This window comes from Balaenoptera physalus, assembly GCF_965194825.1.
Source record: "Balaenoptera physalus genome assembly, chromosome: 6".
Classification (NCBI taxonomy): Eukaryota; Metazoa; Chordata; class Mammalia; order Artiodactyla; family Balaenopteridae; genus Balaenoptera; species Balaenoptera physalus.
The window spans coordinates 63,321,546-63,340,996 of NC_138885.1; the positions used below are offsets into that span (position 1 = coordinate 63,321,546).

Here is a 19,451-nt window from a genome sequence, read left to right on the forward strand (position 1 = left end):
CAATATATGGCAGTATGATTTCAAGGTAACAACTGTAGTGTGAAACAATTCAAGTTCATATAGATGTTAACTGTTCTGCAAAAACTGTCCTTTTAAAAAGTCAGTTCTGCTCTATGCTCTCCACTTTCCTAGATTATATCCTCTGCTTGAGAATGACAACAGCAGCAAATGAAATGAAATATGCTGTAAACTATTTAAAAATCTCTATTTTGAAAAATAAATTATTTAGAAAATAAACAATGACTTAAATGTTAATTCCTTATTTCTTCAAAACCAAGATTATAGGAAAAAAACACAAGTTTTTTTCTCAAAAAAAAAAATAGCAACTTATGAATGTCAACTAAACTTAACACCATGAATTTCAGAAAAGATTACTTTTTTTTTTTTTTTTTTTTAAATTTTATTTATTTATTTATTTATGGCTGTCTTGGGTCTTCGTTTCTGTGCGAGGGCTTTCTCCAGTTGTGGCAAGTGGGGGCCACTCTTCATCGCAGTGCGCAGGCCTCTCACTATCACGGCCTCTCTTGTTGCGGAGCACAGGCTCCAGACGCGCAGGCTCAGTGACTGTAGCTCACGGGCCCAGCTGCTCCGCGGCATGTGGGATCTTCCCAGACCAGGGCTCGAGCCTGTGTCCCCTGCATTAGCAGGCGGATTCTTAATCACTGCGCCACCAGGGAAGCCCCCAGAAAAGATTACTTTTTAATCAGACGTGAATTTCTGCTTTCCATCTCTTCCATTGCTCCCATCACTGCCAGGGCTTGCTGGCTAGTCAACTCCTCTGACATCAATAATATAGTTGATTTAAGTCTAGAAGCAAAGAAAAATATTTTTGTGTTGAAAAACTGATGATTAGCTTATAAAATTTTTTAAAAAATAAGTTCTTAGAACTTAAGAAATAGAAAAGAAATAATAGAAACAAAAACTGAATTCAATATATAATTCTAATTTTTCTCCCCACATAACTGGGGATAATACAAAACACTATTAAATAAAGAAAATTACATTGTTTTCTTCAAAGTAATTAAGGCCTCAGTATAATCCTAAACTATCTCTTAAAAAATATAAAATGTTTTTAAATTAATTGGTTAATTAATAATTCTAACATTGTAAACCTTATAACCCTTAGCTAGAGAGCTAAGGAACTAACTAACAATTGATATTCCAACTCTACCCCAATTTTTTAAAACTGAATAAGATCTGACCAGGAAGTCAATATACCTACATATTAACAGAAATCTTATATACTAACTACTTACTGTAACATTATAAACTGAAAATTTACAAAGATGGTCCATTTTGAAACCATCCAAAGTAATCCAGTAATAAAAGTATATAAGTGTGCCTTTTAGAATAATTTAGAAGGCAAGCCTAAAACTGAAATCTAAAGAAAGCAAGATAAACTAATTTTCTATTCATCCTACATAGTTCCACACCATCCTTTTCACCAACTTTATCAAACATTTCAAACCCAGCTTCTCCCCATAGCTTTTCCCAACCATTTTAGCCCACATTTTTCTCTCACTTTTCGGTCCACAGCAGTTACTATCTATATCACTAATTTTAGTAGTTACTCATAAACTATGTTGAAGTGTCATGCTATTTACATATTTCAATTATGTATTTCTGTCCTCTCAAGTGGAATAAAAACTCCCTGAAGGCAGGGACTCAATTAAATTCAACTTTTGTACTGCCTTGGCATAAAAGATTTTAACAGTACATGGTGACAAAAAAAGAGAAAGATTCCAATAAAAGTTTTTTAATAATCATCTTGTTTCCATGTTGATACAGTCTCTTAAAATGTACCCTTAAATTTCTTCATATAATTCAAAGGACTCTTAAAAATAAAACTCTCCATGAAGTCTTTGCTAACAGAAATGAGGCAGATACCTCTATTATGTAACTCCTGGAACCCCTGCTTAACTGAATCTACTAATCACACTTATTTGTTTGCTCATATCTAGTAATCATGTATTAATTTAATATTTGCTCATCTTTATAGCCCAAATATTTCTATCTACATCAAATCTGGCAAAACAGACATAGAGAATGGACTTGAGGACATGGGGAGGGGGAAGGGTAAGCTGGGACAAAGTGAGAGAGTGGCATGGACATATATACACTACCAAATGTAAAATAGATAGCTAGTGGGAAGCAGCCGCATAGCACAGGGAGATCAGCTCGGTGCTTTGTGTCCACCTAGAGGGGTGGTATAGGGAGGGTGGGAGGGAGACGCAAGAAGGAGGAGATATGGGGATATATGTATATGTATAGCTGATTGACTTTGTTATAAAGCAGAAACTAACACACCATTGTAAAGCAATTATACTCCAATAAAGATGTTAAAAAAAAAAAATCTGGCAAAACTGTAAATTCTTAAAAGATAGGAATCAGACCAAAATCACTCAAACCTGACACTGGGAACATATACCAATGTGCATAATAAATGCTTTTGATGATGAATGTGAAGACACCAAAGCATAAAATGGTCCATCGTTAGGACTACTATGTACTGGGGGTGGGGGAGTCTTATCTCTCTGTGTGTGAAGCCAGTCACCTGGCCTAAGAAGGGAGAATAATAGCACTTAAATGATGTTCTCCCACATCCATTGCTGTGTTGGCCACCACAGGATTATTGGCCCCTATACAAAGCAGTAGGAGACTAAGAGTTTGAGATGTAAATTAGAATAATCAGAGAAACAATCAAGGAGCAGAGCACAGGAGATAATTCTCCCTTCTACAGTTGAGTGGAGTGACTTTTCTGACCTCCAGAACTGCAAGATCTAAGCTTGAAGGCTCTATATATTCTCAACAAGAAAAGTAAAGTATTTTTAGCTGAACTTACTGTTTCTCTTCTTCAGGTCCTGCCACAGGTCCCAATGTTACAAACAATTTTACAAAGCTAGCAGGGTAGTCAAACAGAGGAATCATTTCTGTTAGCCTCTTCTTGGTCATTAAAATAAATTCAAAACTATGAAACTGTAGAGAGTGGTATAGACTAAGTATTTTACTGATGGAGTCCAAATCAAGGTGGTTCACATTGCTCAAAAACACCTTATTGCACCTTTCCAATAGTGGGTAATAACTATATTTAATATTTCGAAGAAACTGTACTATTCTTCTTGCAATGTTGACCTGGGAAGAATCTATGGTGTCAAAAAGTTGCTCTGTTTTGTTCACTAGTTGCTCTTGAAAACGCTGTGATATTAAGGAAGATATGCTGACCATTAAAACAGACAAGCACCTGAAAAAGGAAGAAGATGCAAAGATTTTTACATTATCTAAGAAAAATGAGCAATTCTAAGACTAAATGCTTAAAAACGGAAAGGAATTGATAAAAATATTATAGGTTTTATACAACAAAATTTTTCTTTTAAACACTAATGGGACTTGAACTCTGATCTCCCAGTAATCAAACCCCTTTAGACAAAAAAGAATTGAAATAATATTTTTTTAGTGTGTATAATATCTCATTCTATAGATAAATGCTTTGAAGGAAAATATTTTAGTGAAATTTACTCAGAAATCACTCTGGGCCAACAGCCCATTGAATGCAACATGGAAAGTCTCATCCTATATTTTTCGAAGTAGACTTTGCTTTGTTACTCCTTTCTCTGTGTATCTGTAATTTACCAGTAAAAATCTTGGCTAAATATTTCTTCCTAATGAATGATTTCATATTTTTTAATGTTTCAGGCTACATTAATATTAATATATAACAGTAGGACAATATTGAACGTGAATATTTCTTCACTCAATAAACACTCTTAAGAAACATAAATCAATCTTCTAGGCACTGTGGAAGACACCAAAATTACAAAGGTGAGGTCTCTGCTTTCAAAAGACAGTTCTTACATGATACAAAAATCAAAAAACTCTAAATATAAGAATATACCTAATAATGAATAAAGAATGCAAAATGTAAGATATATAATAAACACGTGGGGATACTAATTATAAAACAATCTACAAAAAAGACATGAAAATATAAATCTAAAACTATCTCAACCATTAGGATAGGGGTACTGTTTGCATTTTTTTGTAATTCAAAATTTCTTCAATCTTTTCAATTAAACAAATTATTTTTTAAAAACTCAGTTGTACAATACTTTGGCTTCTCTAATCAAAATGTTTAATGTTAGTACCAATTAACATTAATTAGTAAACTAGCATTGCTATTTAGTTTAATCATGAACCCTTTGGATACGATTTTTTTTTAATTGTATATATATTTGTAATTGCAGTTTGGAGTGGGGAAATGTCCAAAGATTTCATTAGATTCTCAAATGGGTCAATAATAATTTTTTAAAGTTAAAAAAATTTACTTTACAGTGATTTTTATTGTCTCTGCTTTTATAAGCTACTTTCATGTATGTGTGAAAATATATATAATGTAAAATTTACCATTTTAAACATTTTTAAGTGTACAGTTCAGTTGTATTAAGTACATTCACACTGATGTACAACAACACCACCATCCGTCTGCAGGACTTTTTCATCTTCTCAAACTAAAACTCCTTACCGATTAAACAGTAATTCCCCATTCTCCCCTCCCCCAACCCCTGGAAACAACCATTCTACTTTGTTCCTATAAATCTGACTACTCTAGGTACCTCATATAAAGTGAAATCATACAATACTTGTACTTTTGTGTATAGCTTGTTTCACTTAGCATAATGTCTTCAGGGTTCATCCATGTGGTAACATATATCAGAATTTCCTTCCTTTTTAAGGCTGAATGATACTCCATTGTGGGTATATACCAAATTTTAATTGCCCAATCATTTGCTGATGGACATTAAGGTTGTTTCCACCCTTTGGCTATTGTGACTAATGCTGCTATGAACACTGGTGTATGCTATAGACTGAAATATGGTTCCCCCCCCCTCCAAATTTATATGTTAAAGCCCTAGCTGGCAATATGACTATATTTAGAGGTAGGGCCTTCCAGGAGGTAATTAAGGTTAAATGAGCTCATAAGGATGGCAGGCAAACATGTTAGCTTGCAAGTAAGGAAAAATCACAAATCTCGACAACATTGTGTTATACTTTACATATTTCATCTCTAATTCCCACAGCAACATTGCACAGTAGATACTACTATACCTGTTGTATAGATGAGGACAGTGAACTTCCAAGAGATTAAAGTCACATAGTTAGGAACTAGCAAGTCTAAGTGTGTGTGCATTCAAAGCCCAGAATCCTTCCACCATGACACAAAGCCCCTAAATACATTTACCTTAAGTCCTGTATGGTTTCCAAGTTCCTATTTACAATATCAGCTATTTTTCCCATTAATGGACTAAAACATAAATGTTGATCTGCCAGGCAAGAGGAAAATTTTGACAGCACATTAATATCAAACCTATTAAAGTAAATATACAAAGGGGATCATTATTATTTATTTTCACTTAAAACATAATACACAGTTATAAAATAAAAAGCAATAAAAATACTAATATATTACTACTATAAAATGAATTTTTCTAAAATGTTGATTATTATTATAAAAGTAACCCAGGCTAAGAGTTAAAAAGCCAAATTCTACTTGAAGATTTTAAAAAGGGAAAAAAAAACACTTGAAATTGTTTGAATCATTTACTTATTAATTTTTTGAGGACAGAACAATTTCAACTCAAGGTTGTATATTAACAAATAAAACAACCTCTACTACAATCACGCTTGAAAAACTTCAGAATTTTTCTATAGGAAAAATGACCCGATTTCTTCAACAAGTAAATGGCAAGACAAGAGCAGGAAGGAGAATTGTTACAGATTTTTAAAGACTTTGAATTCACTAAAAGACAAGCATAAGGAATTGCACAGCAGCATAATATGTAACAGCAAAAAACTAAATGCTAAATAGCAACAATCTCAATGTCCATCAAGAGTACAGTGCATAAATTGCACATATTCCTAGAATACTATACAGCAATAAAAAAAGAACAAATAGTGCAATATCATGGAAGAATCTTTAAAACATATTGAGTGAAATAAACTAGGTTTAAGAGTTCTTACTATATGATTTCTTGCTCTTTTTTTTCTTTTTTTTTTTTGGCCACGCTGCACGGCTTGTAGGATCTTAGTTCCCCAACCACGGATTGAACCCAGGCCACGGCAGTTGAGAGTGCCGAGTCCTAACCACTGGACCACCAGGGAATTCCCAGGATTTCATTTTTATAAAAGCAAAACTAATTTATGGTGGTAGAAGCCAAGACAGTGGTCACTCTTGGGGCGGGAAGGTAGGGAGTGATTGGAAGAGAGCATGAAAGAAACTTCTGGGAAACTAGTGATATTCTCTGTCTTGATCTTGGTGCTATTACACAGAAGTATAAGTGTATTTTCAGTATGTGAAAATTCATCAAGATGTATACTTATGATTGGTATAATTTTAAATGATATTCTTTAATAAAATGAGTACTTACCAAAAAAGGCAGAGAAAAACTTGACTAAATGTAATCAGTAAACCTTGTTTGGATACTTATTTAAACAAACTGCCTTATAAAAAGACCTTTATAGAGCAATCAAGGAAATTTGAACTCAGTTATTAGGGAATTTAAGGAATAATTATTCATTTTCGTAGGTATAAAAATGGCATGGTGATTATATATATTTTTTAAAGAGTGCTTTTTGTCTATCAGAAATATATACTAAGGTATTTACTGATGAAATGATACCACAATTTAAACTATACTGAAGGGTAGGGAGGGAACTGGAGGTGATCTAGACAAAACAAGACTGCTATATGTTGGTAATCGTTGACACTGGATGATGCGTACATAGGAGTTCATTACACTAATTTCTCTACTTTCGTAAATGTTTAAAATCTTCCATAATACAGAGGGTTTTTAATTTGAATTTCAAATGTATGCTAATTATTCTTGCTATGATCCACCATATAGTGTTAATTCATAATAATCTATCCTATATGAATCATTACAAATTATATTTATATAACAAATTCATAGATATTATAGCAAAATCGTTTAATTTACTGCAGTAACAAAAATTTAACATCATAGGCCACCATGACTATAAAAAAATCAGAAATTAACACTTATTCTATGACTCTACTAGAAATTCTACATATGGAATACAAATTAGGGTTTAAAAATTTTTTATTACTTAGTATTATAGAAAAAATAAAAGTATTGCTACAAATTAAAAAAACACCACATAGAACAAAGTCATTATCATCTGAGCTATTGTGAAATTAAGAAAAATTAAAAAGAAATGTCTGATTCACTGGGAAGTATAATTGTATATTTGTAATTTAATTGTTTAAGTAGTAGATAGTAAAACCAAAAAGAAAAAAAGCACCTATTCTACAACTGATTTGTTCAAGATGCGTAATACACACACCATTTAATGCTGCTTTGAAGAAAAAAGTTTTGAGCTGTTACCAACAATGACCAAATTTAACCCCTAAAGACTCTACTGAGTCGGCCCTCCATATCCAAGGGTTCCAAATCCACGGATTCAAGCAACAGCGAATCGAAAATATTCAGTTAAAAAACAAATTCCAGAAAGCTCCAAAGAGCACAACTTGAATGTGCTGCATGCTGAGCAACTATTTACATAGCATTTCCATTGTATTAGGTATTGTAATTAATCAAGACATGATTTAAAGTAGATGGGAGGATGTCTGTAGGTTTTATGCCAATACTACATCATTTTATATAAGGGACTTGAGCATCCATGGATTTTGGTATCTGAGGGGATGACAGAACCAATTGTCCCTGGATACTGCGGGAGGTATACTGCGGGATACCTTGGATAATTGCTCATGACAGGACTAAGATTATTCTTCTGCCCTAGGATTGACTAACACACTTTACACGATCAAAAAGCCCTCGAAGTAAACTGAATTTAAATACATTTTTTTCAATGAAGCTTGATAGTTAGGCAGCAGCTCCCCATTCTTTCCCTATAAGATTTCACTGTGCCAACTCTGAAAAGGATAACCCTGACCTTAGCTGAAACACCCAGAGTACTTGCCTTTCCAGTCTTCTCCATGCTTCTGTAACTAGTGCTTCAACTAGCGGGTCATGGGCCTCAAAACCAAACCTCAATAAAATCAAGAGAAAGTAATTTTCCATACAGAAACATTTTAAAATTATTAAAAACATACATGCAGTAAGGATTATAATGCAAAAGTAAACCTCAAGTTATTATATTCTTACACAATCAGTCCTTATTTCTGGTCTGGTCTCATTTCAGTATTCTGATTTCTTGGTACAATCTAATAAACCCCTATACTTTATCCCATGCCCTTCTCATCCTTTTATAACTCTGCTACTCATAAATACCCACCATCATTAACTTGGAGCATTTCTTTCCAGTTATTTTTCCACATACTTAAAGACATATACATATTTCTTTTACATTTTTATATCCTGCCTTTTTCAGTAAGTTAACATTATATTGTGGACATTTGCCCATATCATTACATATTCTTCAAAACATAATTTTTAGTGGTTGTATACTATTAATTATGTTAATAAATTATCATTTAAACATTCACCAACTTACTAGGATCTTAGTTTTTCAATATTATAAACAATGTTAGGATGAATAACCATGTACAAGAATCTTTTTTTTTTAATTAATTGATTTATTTATTTATTTTTGGCTGCTTTGGGTCTTCATTGCTACACGCAGGCTTTCTCTAGTTGTGGAGAGCAGGGGCTACTCTGTGTTGCACTGTGCGGGCTTCTCATTGCAGTGGCTTCTCTTGTTGCGGAGCACAGGCTCTAGGCACGTAGGCTTCAGTTGTTGTGGCTCACAGGCTCTAGAGCACAGGATCAGTAGTTGTGGCGCACGGGCTTAGTTGCTCCGAGGCATGTGGGATCTTCCCAGACCAGGGATGGAACCTATGTTCCCTGCATTGGCAGGCAGATTCTTATCCACTGCGCCACTAGGGAAGCCCAAGAATCTTTACATGTATCTCAGATTACTTTCTTAGGATAAATCTTAGAAGCAAAATTATTGGGTCCAAGGACATTTTTATAGTTCTGGATACGTATTATACCACCAGAAGCATACAGCAGTTCCTTCACATTTAACAATGCAAAGCATATACCTTCACTAACAATGGGTATTTTCTATATATAATTAAGCAATATATATTATATGTTGTACATATAAAAATCTCTTTTTAACCGATTTCAACATCTTTATAATGTTAAGGCTAGGTTATTTTGTCTCCTGAAAGTCAAAGACTTTCAGGTTGAGTCATAAAACAAAATCAAACTACATGCTATTTTAAAAAATTGAAAACAAAATTATATTTTACTCTTAAAATCCTTTCCTTACTAAAATATGACTTAGGAGGGATACACAGAAATGCGGTTTGGGGGCAAATCACCATGAAGCAGCATTTCTCCATCTGTGCAGTATTCTTGTGAGGTGTTCAACACAATGTTTTGTGGATAAGTAAGTTTGGAAAATACCCCCGTTGAAAGGTTCACAATATACATTAGCATATGTATGTTGAAGAGTCCTGCAGGCTCTGAAGAGTCCTGCAATAAAGATCTGTTTAATTTCGTCTGATTCAGCATTTTCCAAACTAATATGACCACTGAGAAAACAAAACTGATTATCTTACCCATCCCACCATGTACCTCAGAGAAAAAACTTTGCAAATCTGAGAAAGACCACCAAAAAAGGGATGTCACTCTTTTTTAGTCTAACACCACCCCCCAAAATAAGTAAAGCCTTAAGCCCCCTTTTTTTTTTTTAAGCCCCTTTCTTGTATACGCTGACACCCTAATAAAAACAACTGTATCTCTGCTCTGTACAGTGCTGACATCTATAGCTAAATGGCCCTTGCACCTTGGATAATTTCACCAATGAGACTAATAAACAGATTAATTTTAACTTTTGTGTCCTTTTTTCCTTTATATAGCTGCTGAATTCTTCATTTAGGGCATCCAGCTCTTCTGAAGGCTGGATTCTCTTGTGAATGATGTAAAATTTCTTTTCAAATTTTTTCCCAACCTTATTGACATATGCTTAACAAAAATTGTATATATTTAGGTTGTACAGCATAATGTTTTGATATGTATATACACTGTGAAATGATTACCATAATCAAAGAATATCCTCTACATATCTTTAAAATATTAGATGATCAGGGCAATTCCCTGGTGGCTCAGTGGTTAAGAATCCACCTGCCAATGCAGGGGACACAGGTTCGATCCCTGGTCCGGGAAGATCCCACATGCCGTGGAGCAACTAAACCCGTGTGCCATAACCACTGAGCCCGCCATGCTGCAACTACTGAAGCCTGCTCACCTAGAGCCTATGCTCCGCAGCAAGAGAAGCCACTGCAATGAGAAGCCCGTGCACCGCAATGAAGAATAGCCCCGCTCGTCACAACTAGAGAAAGCTTGCGTGCAGCAACGAAGACCCAATGCAGCCAAAAATAAATAAATAAAATTAAAAAAATTAGCTTATCAGGAAAACTAAAGGGAAAAAACATTTTTTTCTTTTAAAGAGATTTTTAGAAAATTAAATATAAAAATAAACTACAATCATTTCTATAAAATCTAAAAGTACATTACTTACTGTTGTATGATGTACAACACATTCACCAAGGTACTGTCATTCATGAATTCCATTTTAGTTGTAGTTAAATTATGAAGAGTAAGAAATTGGGGATGGTCTCTAATACATTCCACATTTTTTAACAAGCTGCTCTTCTGCTTTTGAAACTGCCAAAGCATACTGAGTGCACATGCCACTTGCTTTTCTGAAAGTATGTCTTTGTTTTTTTCAATAAGATCAAATATTTGCTCTTCATCTGTACACTTATTCATCTGATTAAGTAATGGTTCGAAACTAAAGGGTCGAAACTGAAACACTCTCCAGGAGAATGGACAAATAGCTCTTAGGCGAAGCATATTGTAAACAATCAGTCTAGGAAAAAAAACTATCTTTTCATTTACAGCACAAATTTTCTTAGGTAAAGAAAACCATTTGCAACTAGCAGTCAGGTGCAATATGCTGGTATAAAAATAACTGTTTTTCCTTCATGTAGCTTGCTTCCATTATGATGACTCCAAATCCCATTCCAATATGCAATTTCTGTAAAGAAATCAGTTTAACACAGTTATAACTATCAAATTCCAAAATTCTAATTAAAATAACAAGCTTTTCCTCCATTAACTACACACTTTGTTCTTAGCCTGAACCTGAGAGCAGGATTTAACCCAAAACTAAATATCCAGGAAAAGGGGTTTCCTTCCACACTCTATTTTATTTATTTATTTAATTTTATTTTAGTATTTATTTTTGGCTGCATTGGGTCTTCGCTGCTGTGTGCGGGCTTTCTCTGGTTGCGGTGAGTGGGGGTTACTCTTTGTTGCGGTGCACAGGCTTCTCATTGCAGTGGCTTCTCTTGTTGCAGAGCACGGGCTTTAGGCTCGTGGGCTTCAGTAGTTGTGGCACATGGGCTTCAGTAGTTGTGACTCGCGGGCTCTAGAGCGCAGGCTCAATAGTTGTGGCACACGGGCTTAGTTGCTCCGCAGCATGTGGGATCTTCCTGGACCAGGGCTCGAACCTGTGTCCCCTGCATTGGCAGGTGGATTCTTAACCACTGCACCACCAGGGAAGCCCCCCGCACTCCATTTTAAAAATGTTAAATCTGACACTTAACATGAAGCTTTCAAATTTGACTATAAAAGCAGAAGGGAAAAAAAAATCCCAAACCAAAAAGAAGCATCTTTTTAAATAAAAGAACAAAACTGAAATAAATAAACATATTGCCTTTATAGTTTCTACGAAGAGTAGCCATTAATTCAGAGCCATAATAAAAAATGTTTTTTTTCAGAGGGATAATTTCTGGTATATTTGCTTTCAAGATAATTTCTTGCTCCTTTCTCCTTGTACACTAACAGAACTCAAACAGTTTAATCACTATTGACCTTAAGTAGGTTTTAAGCAATAAATGAGATGATTAAAGCCCAATCAGGACATATGAAGAAATCAAGTAACGTAGTTGCGTAGTGATGCAACAGGAGAACCAAACACAATAAAGAAAAAGAATAATTTGTTTTTAAAATATATTAAAAATGTCTATATTTCTAGTTGAGAAACAATAGTTAGAAAAGCTGGGACTAAAATCCTATCATCTAACACTGCTGCAACATTTTACAAAGGACTTTTAAAATATGTTATCCCATTAAATTCTCTCAATTAACCTGCCAGGTAGATGTTATCATTTGCATTTTACAGAGAAAAGCTAGGTTCAAAAAGGTTAAAAAAAACTACTCTAGTACTAATGAAGCTGGGACAACCACCCAGCTCTTTCAACTTGAACATCCTCATTACATCAACAAACCAACACTAAATGTATGCCTCAGAATCCTATGGCTACGCCAAACGGTCTGTACCCAAGAAAAAACGATGACACAATATTGACTACTTTGTGGCAATATGTACAGCATCCCGACCCAAGCCGACTTGGGTCACACACATACACAAAAAACTGCACAAAAAAAAGAGTCTCCTGCCTATTCACATCTGAAAGTGGAAGGAGCTCACTGGTTACAATACCAAGGTGTCAAGTCCCCAGCTAAGTGACCTTGGGGAAGTGACTTAACCAAAGGACGGGCCTTGGTACTATAAATGAGAGATAGGTTACCCGCCGTGAACAGGTATTGTGCAGGATACACAACACCACCCTTTGCAAATGGCAGGCATCCTCCGCGCTTGGCACACAGTGGCGCTGAACGAATGAATTTGGTCTCCCGGTCCTGGCTGGGAGAGGGATCAGCCCTGCCCTAGTCCTCCGCGCTCCGGGAAATCCAATACCCGGGAGAAAGCCTCCGTTTCTCAGCCGAACCCAAGGTCCCCGGCCCGAGAACGTGCTGTGAGCAAAAAGAAAACCTATCGCCGCCACCCGGCCGGGACCTGCGGGCAAGTTTTTCCCCTCAACGCCTGGGAACTTTTCTGAAGGATCGCGGTTAAGCCTGGTTACGAGGGCTCAGAACTCCAGGCTATTCCACGTCTCTCAGCAAAAGACGCAACAGGCTCGGTTGCGTCGCTCACGCCTCCCTCATATCCCAGAGTTTTTAGCCTTTCCTCGAAAGACATCACCTTACCTCTAGCGGTGCCCGTCCCCAAACCATGAAAAAACGCCGGGCGAACACAGCGTGCACCGCCAAAGGCACGCACTACACGCCCAAGGGCACGTCGCGCCGAGGTCGGCGGAATAGACGTCGCTTACGCATTTGGCGGGAATTCTGGGTATTGTAGTTCCTCATTGAGACACTCGGGCCCCACGTCTTGAAGTTATAGGTCCTTAGGGCACGTGTTTCTCAACTATATGAGGTTCTCTCCCAGTCCGTGAAGACTGATATTTTTATAATATATAATAGAAATGAATACTTAGAAAAGTGAAATTTGAAAACTTAAACATGGAAAAGACACGTCAAGATTTTTATTTATGTTCAACGCGTATGGAATAACTATCGAATGCTATAAAAGCATCATACTTCTCTCAGTTCCTGCACTTGCGTAGTGGTAGGCAGGTACCAGTCCCAGACCACAAAAAATTTAAGAGCTTTATTGAGAAATTATTTACACACCATACGATTCACCCATTTATGGTGTATAATTCAGTGGCTTTTCTTAATTCAGAGTTGTGGAACATCACCACAATCAATTTTAGAATATTTTTATAACTCCAAAAAAAAAACCCTGTAACCATTTAGCAGTCACTCCCCCCACACCCCGAACACCCTAGGCAACCACTAATCGCAGAGCACTCTTGGAGTAGCACTGATTTGGATTGTTGGGAACTAGATCAACTGATAATAAATATGAAAACTGAGGTTGATCTGAATGCACAGGATAGAAGGGGTTTCAGAACAAATGTGAGAAAAAGCATAGGGATGAGACTCAGCATGACCTGTGTCAGTGCTCTTCAGTCAAAGACCACCAGGAATACACCTAAAGTTGGAATTACTGGTTGGTTGCAATGAAGCAGAACACACCCTAAGGGGTGTCAACTTAAGATGGTGTTAGAAAGAACTTACTATAGTATTTGGCCTTGTGTTAAGTGATTCGGGGGTTTAAGAGGGACTTTTCTCTACATTAGCTGCTGTGAGAATTTCACTGAGTATCTTAATAAACTTTATCTAGAAGGCAGAAAGAAGTGAGGTTGAAGCTGTAATTGGTGAAGCAGCAGCCCTCACTCATATTAGCCAAGATAGGTGGATGTTTTGTCATTTTTTGTGGTTTGGACAATATTCTTTTTTTTTTTTTTAATTGATTTACTTATTTATATTTGGCTGCGTTGGGTCTTTGCTGCTGCGCGCGGGCTTTCTCTAGTTGCAGCAAGTGGGGGCTACTCATTGCAGTGTGCGGGCTTCTCATTGCGGTGGCTTCTCTTGTTGCGGAGCACAGGCTCTAGGCATGCAGGCTTCAGTAGTTGTGGCTCACGGGCTCAAGACCACGGGCTCAAGACCACAGGCTCAGTAGTTGTGGCACACGGGCTTAGCTGCTCCGTGGCATGTGGGATCTTCCCGGACCAGGGCTCGAACCCATGTCCCCTGCATTGGCAGGCAGATTCTTAACCACTGCACCACCAGGGAAGTCCCGGTTTGGACAATGTTCTTGTTTTTGTCTGAGTTCAGGTATAATTATGGCATGGTCTTGTTTTGGTCTTGACCCATCAGTCAGAGAGTAACCTTGTTTCATGTTGGTATTCTGTGCATTTGTTATGTTCAACAGAATACCAAGGCTGAGCTATGAGTGTCAGATCAGCTCCTGGCAACAGTAAGGCCTAAACGATAGTGACAGGACAGTTTCTTCACTTGTTAGGGGTTGTTTGTCTCCTTCTCACCCGTTTGTGGAATTATTAGGAGACAAGTCTAAGGAACAAACAGATGCCAACAGCTTGCCTTCCTCTAGAAACACTGTCCATGTGAGAAAAGAAAATCCTTTTTGTTTAGTCACTGTTAGCGACTTTTTTCTTTACTTGCAGTCTAGGGCATTCATAAAATACATATTTATATACAAATCACACCTGAGGACAAAATTAAGGTAATAATTTAAATCCACAGCTATAAAATTTCATTTTAGCTAACGATTTAAGTCACGAAGAAGCATCTTTTACAAGGGCTGACAAGTGGTTAACAAAGGGTGGCTCTAACTTTCCTCTTAGCAAATGTCAATGCCCTTCAGCCAAAACCCACCAGGAACCTGCAGTTGATGGACTTCTTGTTACAGCTCAGGAAAATGAACACTGTAGGAAACCATTTGGCAGCTCAATAAAAGAGTGTTAGAAAGAACCTCTTACAGGATTTGGGCTTTGGTGGGTAATTTCGGGGAGGGCCTAGGGAAGATGAGGTTTGCTCTATCTTGGGTGCTGTCAGGAAACAGGGCAATTCTATGACTGGGCACCTTAATAAATTTTAACTGTAGAGAAGGCTGACCGAAGCGGGGATAAAGCTGAAATTGGTAAAGAAGTAGCATTCATTCATTTAGCAAGAGGGGAATCTTTGGTATTTTGTGTTGCACAGTGAATTTGTCTGATCTTGATGTTCTATGAGACTCCTTATTCCCACAGGAGGCCAATATGCTTTAAACTGTGTCAGATTAGTTTGAAGTAACATTGAGGCTTAGCTATGAACATCAGATCAGTTTCCCAACATCAGGAACTGTTTTTCTTTTTTCTCACAAGTTAATGAATGCTTTTTCTCCTGGAGTAATTCTGCCAGTAAAAAAAATGTGTTTGTTGGATATAACACCAAAATTATTGGCACCAAGAGAAAAAAAATAGGTTAACTGGACTTCATCAAACTAAAAAAACTTGCATGCGTCAAAGGACACTATCAACAGAGTGAAAAGGCAACCCACAGAATGGGAGAAAATATTGCAAATGATGTATCTGCAGGGATTAATATTTAGAATATGTAAAGAACTCCTACAACCCAATGACAAAAAAAATTTCTTTAACGGGCAAAGGACTTCAATAGACCTTACTCCATGGCCACAGGCACGTGAAAAAATGTTCGACACCCCTAATTATTAGGAAAATACAAATCAAAACTACAATGAGATGCCACTTCACACCCAATAGGATTGCTATTATCAAAAAAAATCAGAAAATAACAAGTGTTGGCAAGGATGTGGAAAAATTGGAACGCTTGTGTATTACTGGTAAGAATGTAAAATGGTGCAGCCACTGTGGAAAATGGTATGGTGGTTCCTCAAAAAATTAAGCAGAATTATCATGTAATCTAGCAATTCTACTTTTGGTTATATACTGAAAAGAACTGAAGCAGAAACTTGAAAAGATATTTGTACAGCAATGGTCATAGCAGCATTATTTACAATAGCCAAAACGTGGAAGCAATCTAAGTATCCACCAACAGATGAATGGATAAAGAAAATGTCATATATACATACAATAGAATTTTACTCAGCCTTAAAAAGGAAGGAAATTATGACACGTTACAATATGGATGAACCTTGAAGACACTATGCTAACTGAAATAAGCCAGACACAGATAAACCCATGCACATATGGTCACCTTATCTTTGATAAAGGAGGCAAGCATATACAGTGGAGAAAAGACAGCCTCTTCAATAAGTGGTGCTAGGAAAATTGGACAGGTACATGTAAAAGTATGAAATTAGAACACTCCCTGACACCATACACAAAAATAAACTCAAAATGGATTAAAGACCTAAGTGTAAGGCCAGACACTATCAAACTCTTAGAGGAAAACATAGGCAGAACACTCTATGACATAAATCACAGCAAGATCCTTTTTGACCCAGCTCCTAGAGAAATGGAAATAAAAACACAAATAAACAAATGGGACCTAATGAAACTGAAAAGCTTTTGCACAGCAAAGGAAACCATAAACAAGACCAAAAGACAACCCTCAGAATGGGAGAAAATATTTGCAAATGAAGCAACTGACAAGGGATTAATCTCCAAGATTTACAAGCAGCTCATGCAGCTCAATAACAAAAAAACAAAAAACCCAATCCAAAAATGGGCAGAAGACCTAAATAGACATTTCTCCAAAGAAGATATACAGATTGCCAACAGACACATGAAAGAATGCTCAACATCATTAATCATTAGAGAAATGCAAATCAAAACTACAATGAGATATCATCTCACACCGGTCAGAATGGCCATCATCAAAAAATCTATAAACAATAAATGCTGGAGAGGGTGTGGAGAAAAGGGAACACTCTTGCACTGTTGGTGGGAATGTAAATTGATACAGCCACTACGGAGAACAGTATGGAGGTTCCTTAAAAAACTAAAAATAGAACTACCATACGACCCAGCAATCCCACTACTGGGCATATACCCTGAGAAAACCATAATTCAAAAAGAGTCATGTACCAAAATGTTCATTGCAGCTCTATTTACAATAGCCAGGACATGGAAGCAACCTAAGTATCCATCATCGGATGAATGGATAAAGAAGATGTGGCACATATATACAATGGAATATTACTCAGCCATAAAAAGAAATGAAATGGAGGTATTTGTAGTGAGGTGGATGGACCTAGAGTCTGTCATACAGAGTGAAGTAAGTCAGAAAGAGAAAAACAAATACAGTAATGCTAACACATATATATGGAATCTAAGGGAAAATAAAGGTCATGAAGAACCTAGTGGCAAGACGGGAATAAAGACACAGACCTACTAGAGAATGGACTTGAGGATAGGGGGAGGGGGAGGGGTAAGATGTGACAGGGTAAGAGAGTGTCATGGACATATATACACTACCAAATGTAAAACAGATAGCTAGTGGGAAGCAGCCGCATAGCACAGGGAGATCAGCTCGGTGCTTTGTGATCACCTAGAGGGGTGGGATAGGGAGGGTGGGAGGGAGGGAGATGCAAGAGGGAAGAGATATGGGAACATATGTATATGTATAACTGATTCACTTTGTTATAAAGCAGAAACTAACACACCATTGTAAAGCAATTATACTCCAATAAAGATGTTTAAAAAAAAAAAGAAATAAGCCAGACACAAAAGAACAAATATTATATGATTCCAGTCATATTAGGTATCTAGAATAGTCAAATTCATAGAAACAGAAAATAGAATAGTGGTTGCCAGAGGTTGGAGGCAAAACGTAATGGGGAGTTTCTTAATGGGGGGTTTTGAAAGACAAAAAGAGTTCTGGAGATTGATTTCACAACAATGTGAATGTACTTAACACTGCTGAACTGTACACTTGAAAATGGTTAAGATGGTAAATTTTATGTTTTGTATATTTTACAATTTTTAAAAAAGGATTCAATAGAAAAATGGCCAACCTCACTGGTAATCAGGAAATTACAAAATACAGTGATACCATTCTATTACCCATTAAATTGGCAAAAACTGGAAAGACTGAAAACAACTTCCGTGGGAGAAAATAGCCACTTTCATACAACCTTGAAGTGCTACAACCTTTCAGGATACTAATCAGCCCTACATGTCACAATTAAAAGTGTATGTATTATGTGACCCAATAATCTCACTTCTGGCTATCTTTCCTAAAGATTTATAAGCCTCAATATGTAAGGATATACATAAAAGGATGTTTATTACAGTATTGTTTATATTAACCAAAACTTGAAACAACTGAAATGTCCAATAGGAGAATGGCTAGATAAATTATAGCATGTCCATACTATGGAATGCTGTATAGATATCAAAGATGTTCATGATATATTTTTATGCAAATGAAAGCATAATATGTAATATGTGTGATGTGATCTCATTTTTGTCAAAGGGAGGGAGGAAGGATACTAAATAAGGATTTTTAATGTTAGAATAGGAATAGAGAAGAGTATCATTAGATACCTCAAGGAAATGTAATTGGAAAGGGTTAGGGGCAATTATTAAATTTTAAACCTCTATAGAATGTTCAAATTTATACACTTGTTTATATTACTGTGAAATATATGTGACAATAGACATGCACTTTAAAAAAGTTAAACATAATATTGGCAATATAATAGAAAATTAGAACAAACAATAGTTTATTTATCTATGGGTAGAAGCAAAAATTTTCATTGTTCTAAAGTAAAGGTAGGTTAATTGTAGTAGTCCAGCCCACCTACTTCCCCTCTTTTGGTATCAGACTCCATACTTCACACTACAAAGACTGAAATGACCCAGGCTAGACCAAATCTAGTACTGCTTCAGGCCCTTGGCCTATTAGATGGGTAATGATGTCTGCTGTAATGAATAAAGCCAAATATCAGTGGCTTAATCTATAGAATTTGATTTCTCAATCACATCACATTACAACCAGTGGGTATCCCTGGTCAGTGGAGGACTTTTCTCCACACAGAGATTCAGGAAACTAGGCTTCTTCAATAATCTCCCAAGGCTTTAAAATACTCTGGATCCAGCTGATGAAAACAGGAAGAGATGACATGGAAAAGGCATAGCACTTCATAAATATCTTGGTCTG

At 36.4% G+C, this 19,451-nt stretch overlaps 1 protein-coding gene across 6 annotated transcripts in view; it reads right to left on the bottom strand.

The window, feature by feature from the left end:
* FASTKD1 (FAST kinase domains 1) overlaps window positions 1–14,461 on the bottom strand; it is a 32,069-nt gene extending 17,608 nt beyond the window's left edge. The window contains exons 1-6 of one of the 6 annotated variants that reach the window (XM_082465359.1): window positions 13,104–14,461; window positions 10,567–11,085; window positions 7,996–8,064; window positions 5,237–5,362; window positions 2,843–3,241; window positions 697–807 (exon numbers count right to left, since the gene is read on the bottom strand). In XM_082465359.1, the coding sequence (XP_082321485.1) occupies window positions 697–807; window positions 2,843–3,241; window positions 5,237–5,362; window positions 7,996–8,064; window positions 10,567–10,901 (1,040 nt within the window). In that variant the 5' untranslated portion in view covers window positions 10,902–11,085; window positions 13,104–14,461. The remainder of the gene's footprint in view (window positions 1–696; window positions 808–2,842; window positions 3,242–5,236; window positions 5,363–7,995; window positions 8,065–10,566; window positions 11,086–13,103) is intronic. The other 5 variants (XM_082465357.1, XM_082465358.1, XM_082465362.1 and 2 more) reach the window with 5 other exon arrangements.
* Window positions 14,462–19,451: the final 4,990 nt, after the last annotated feature.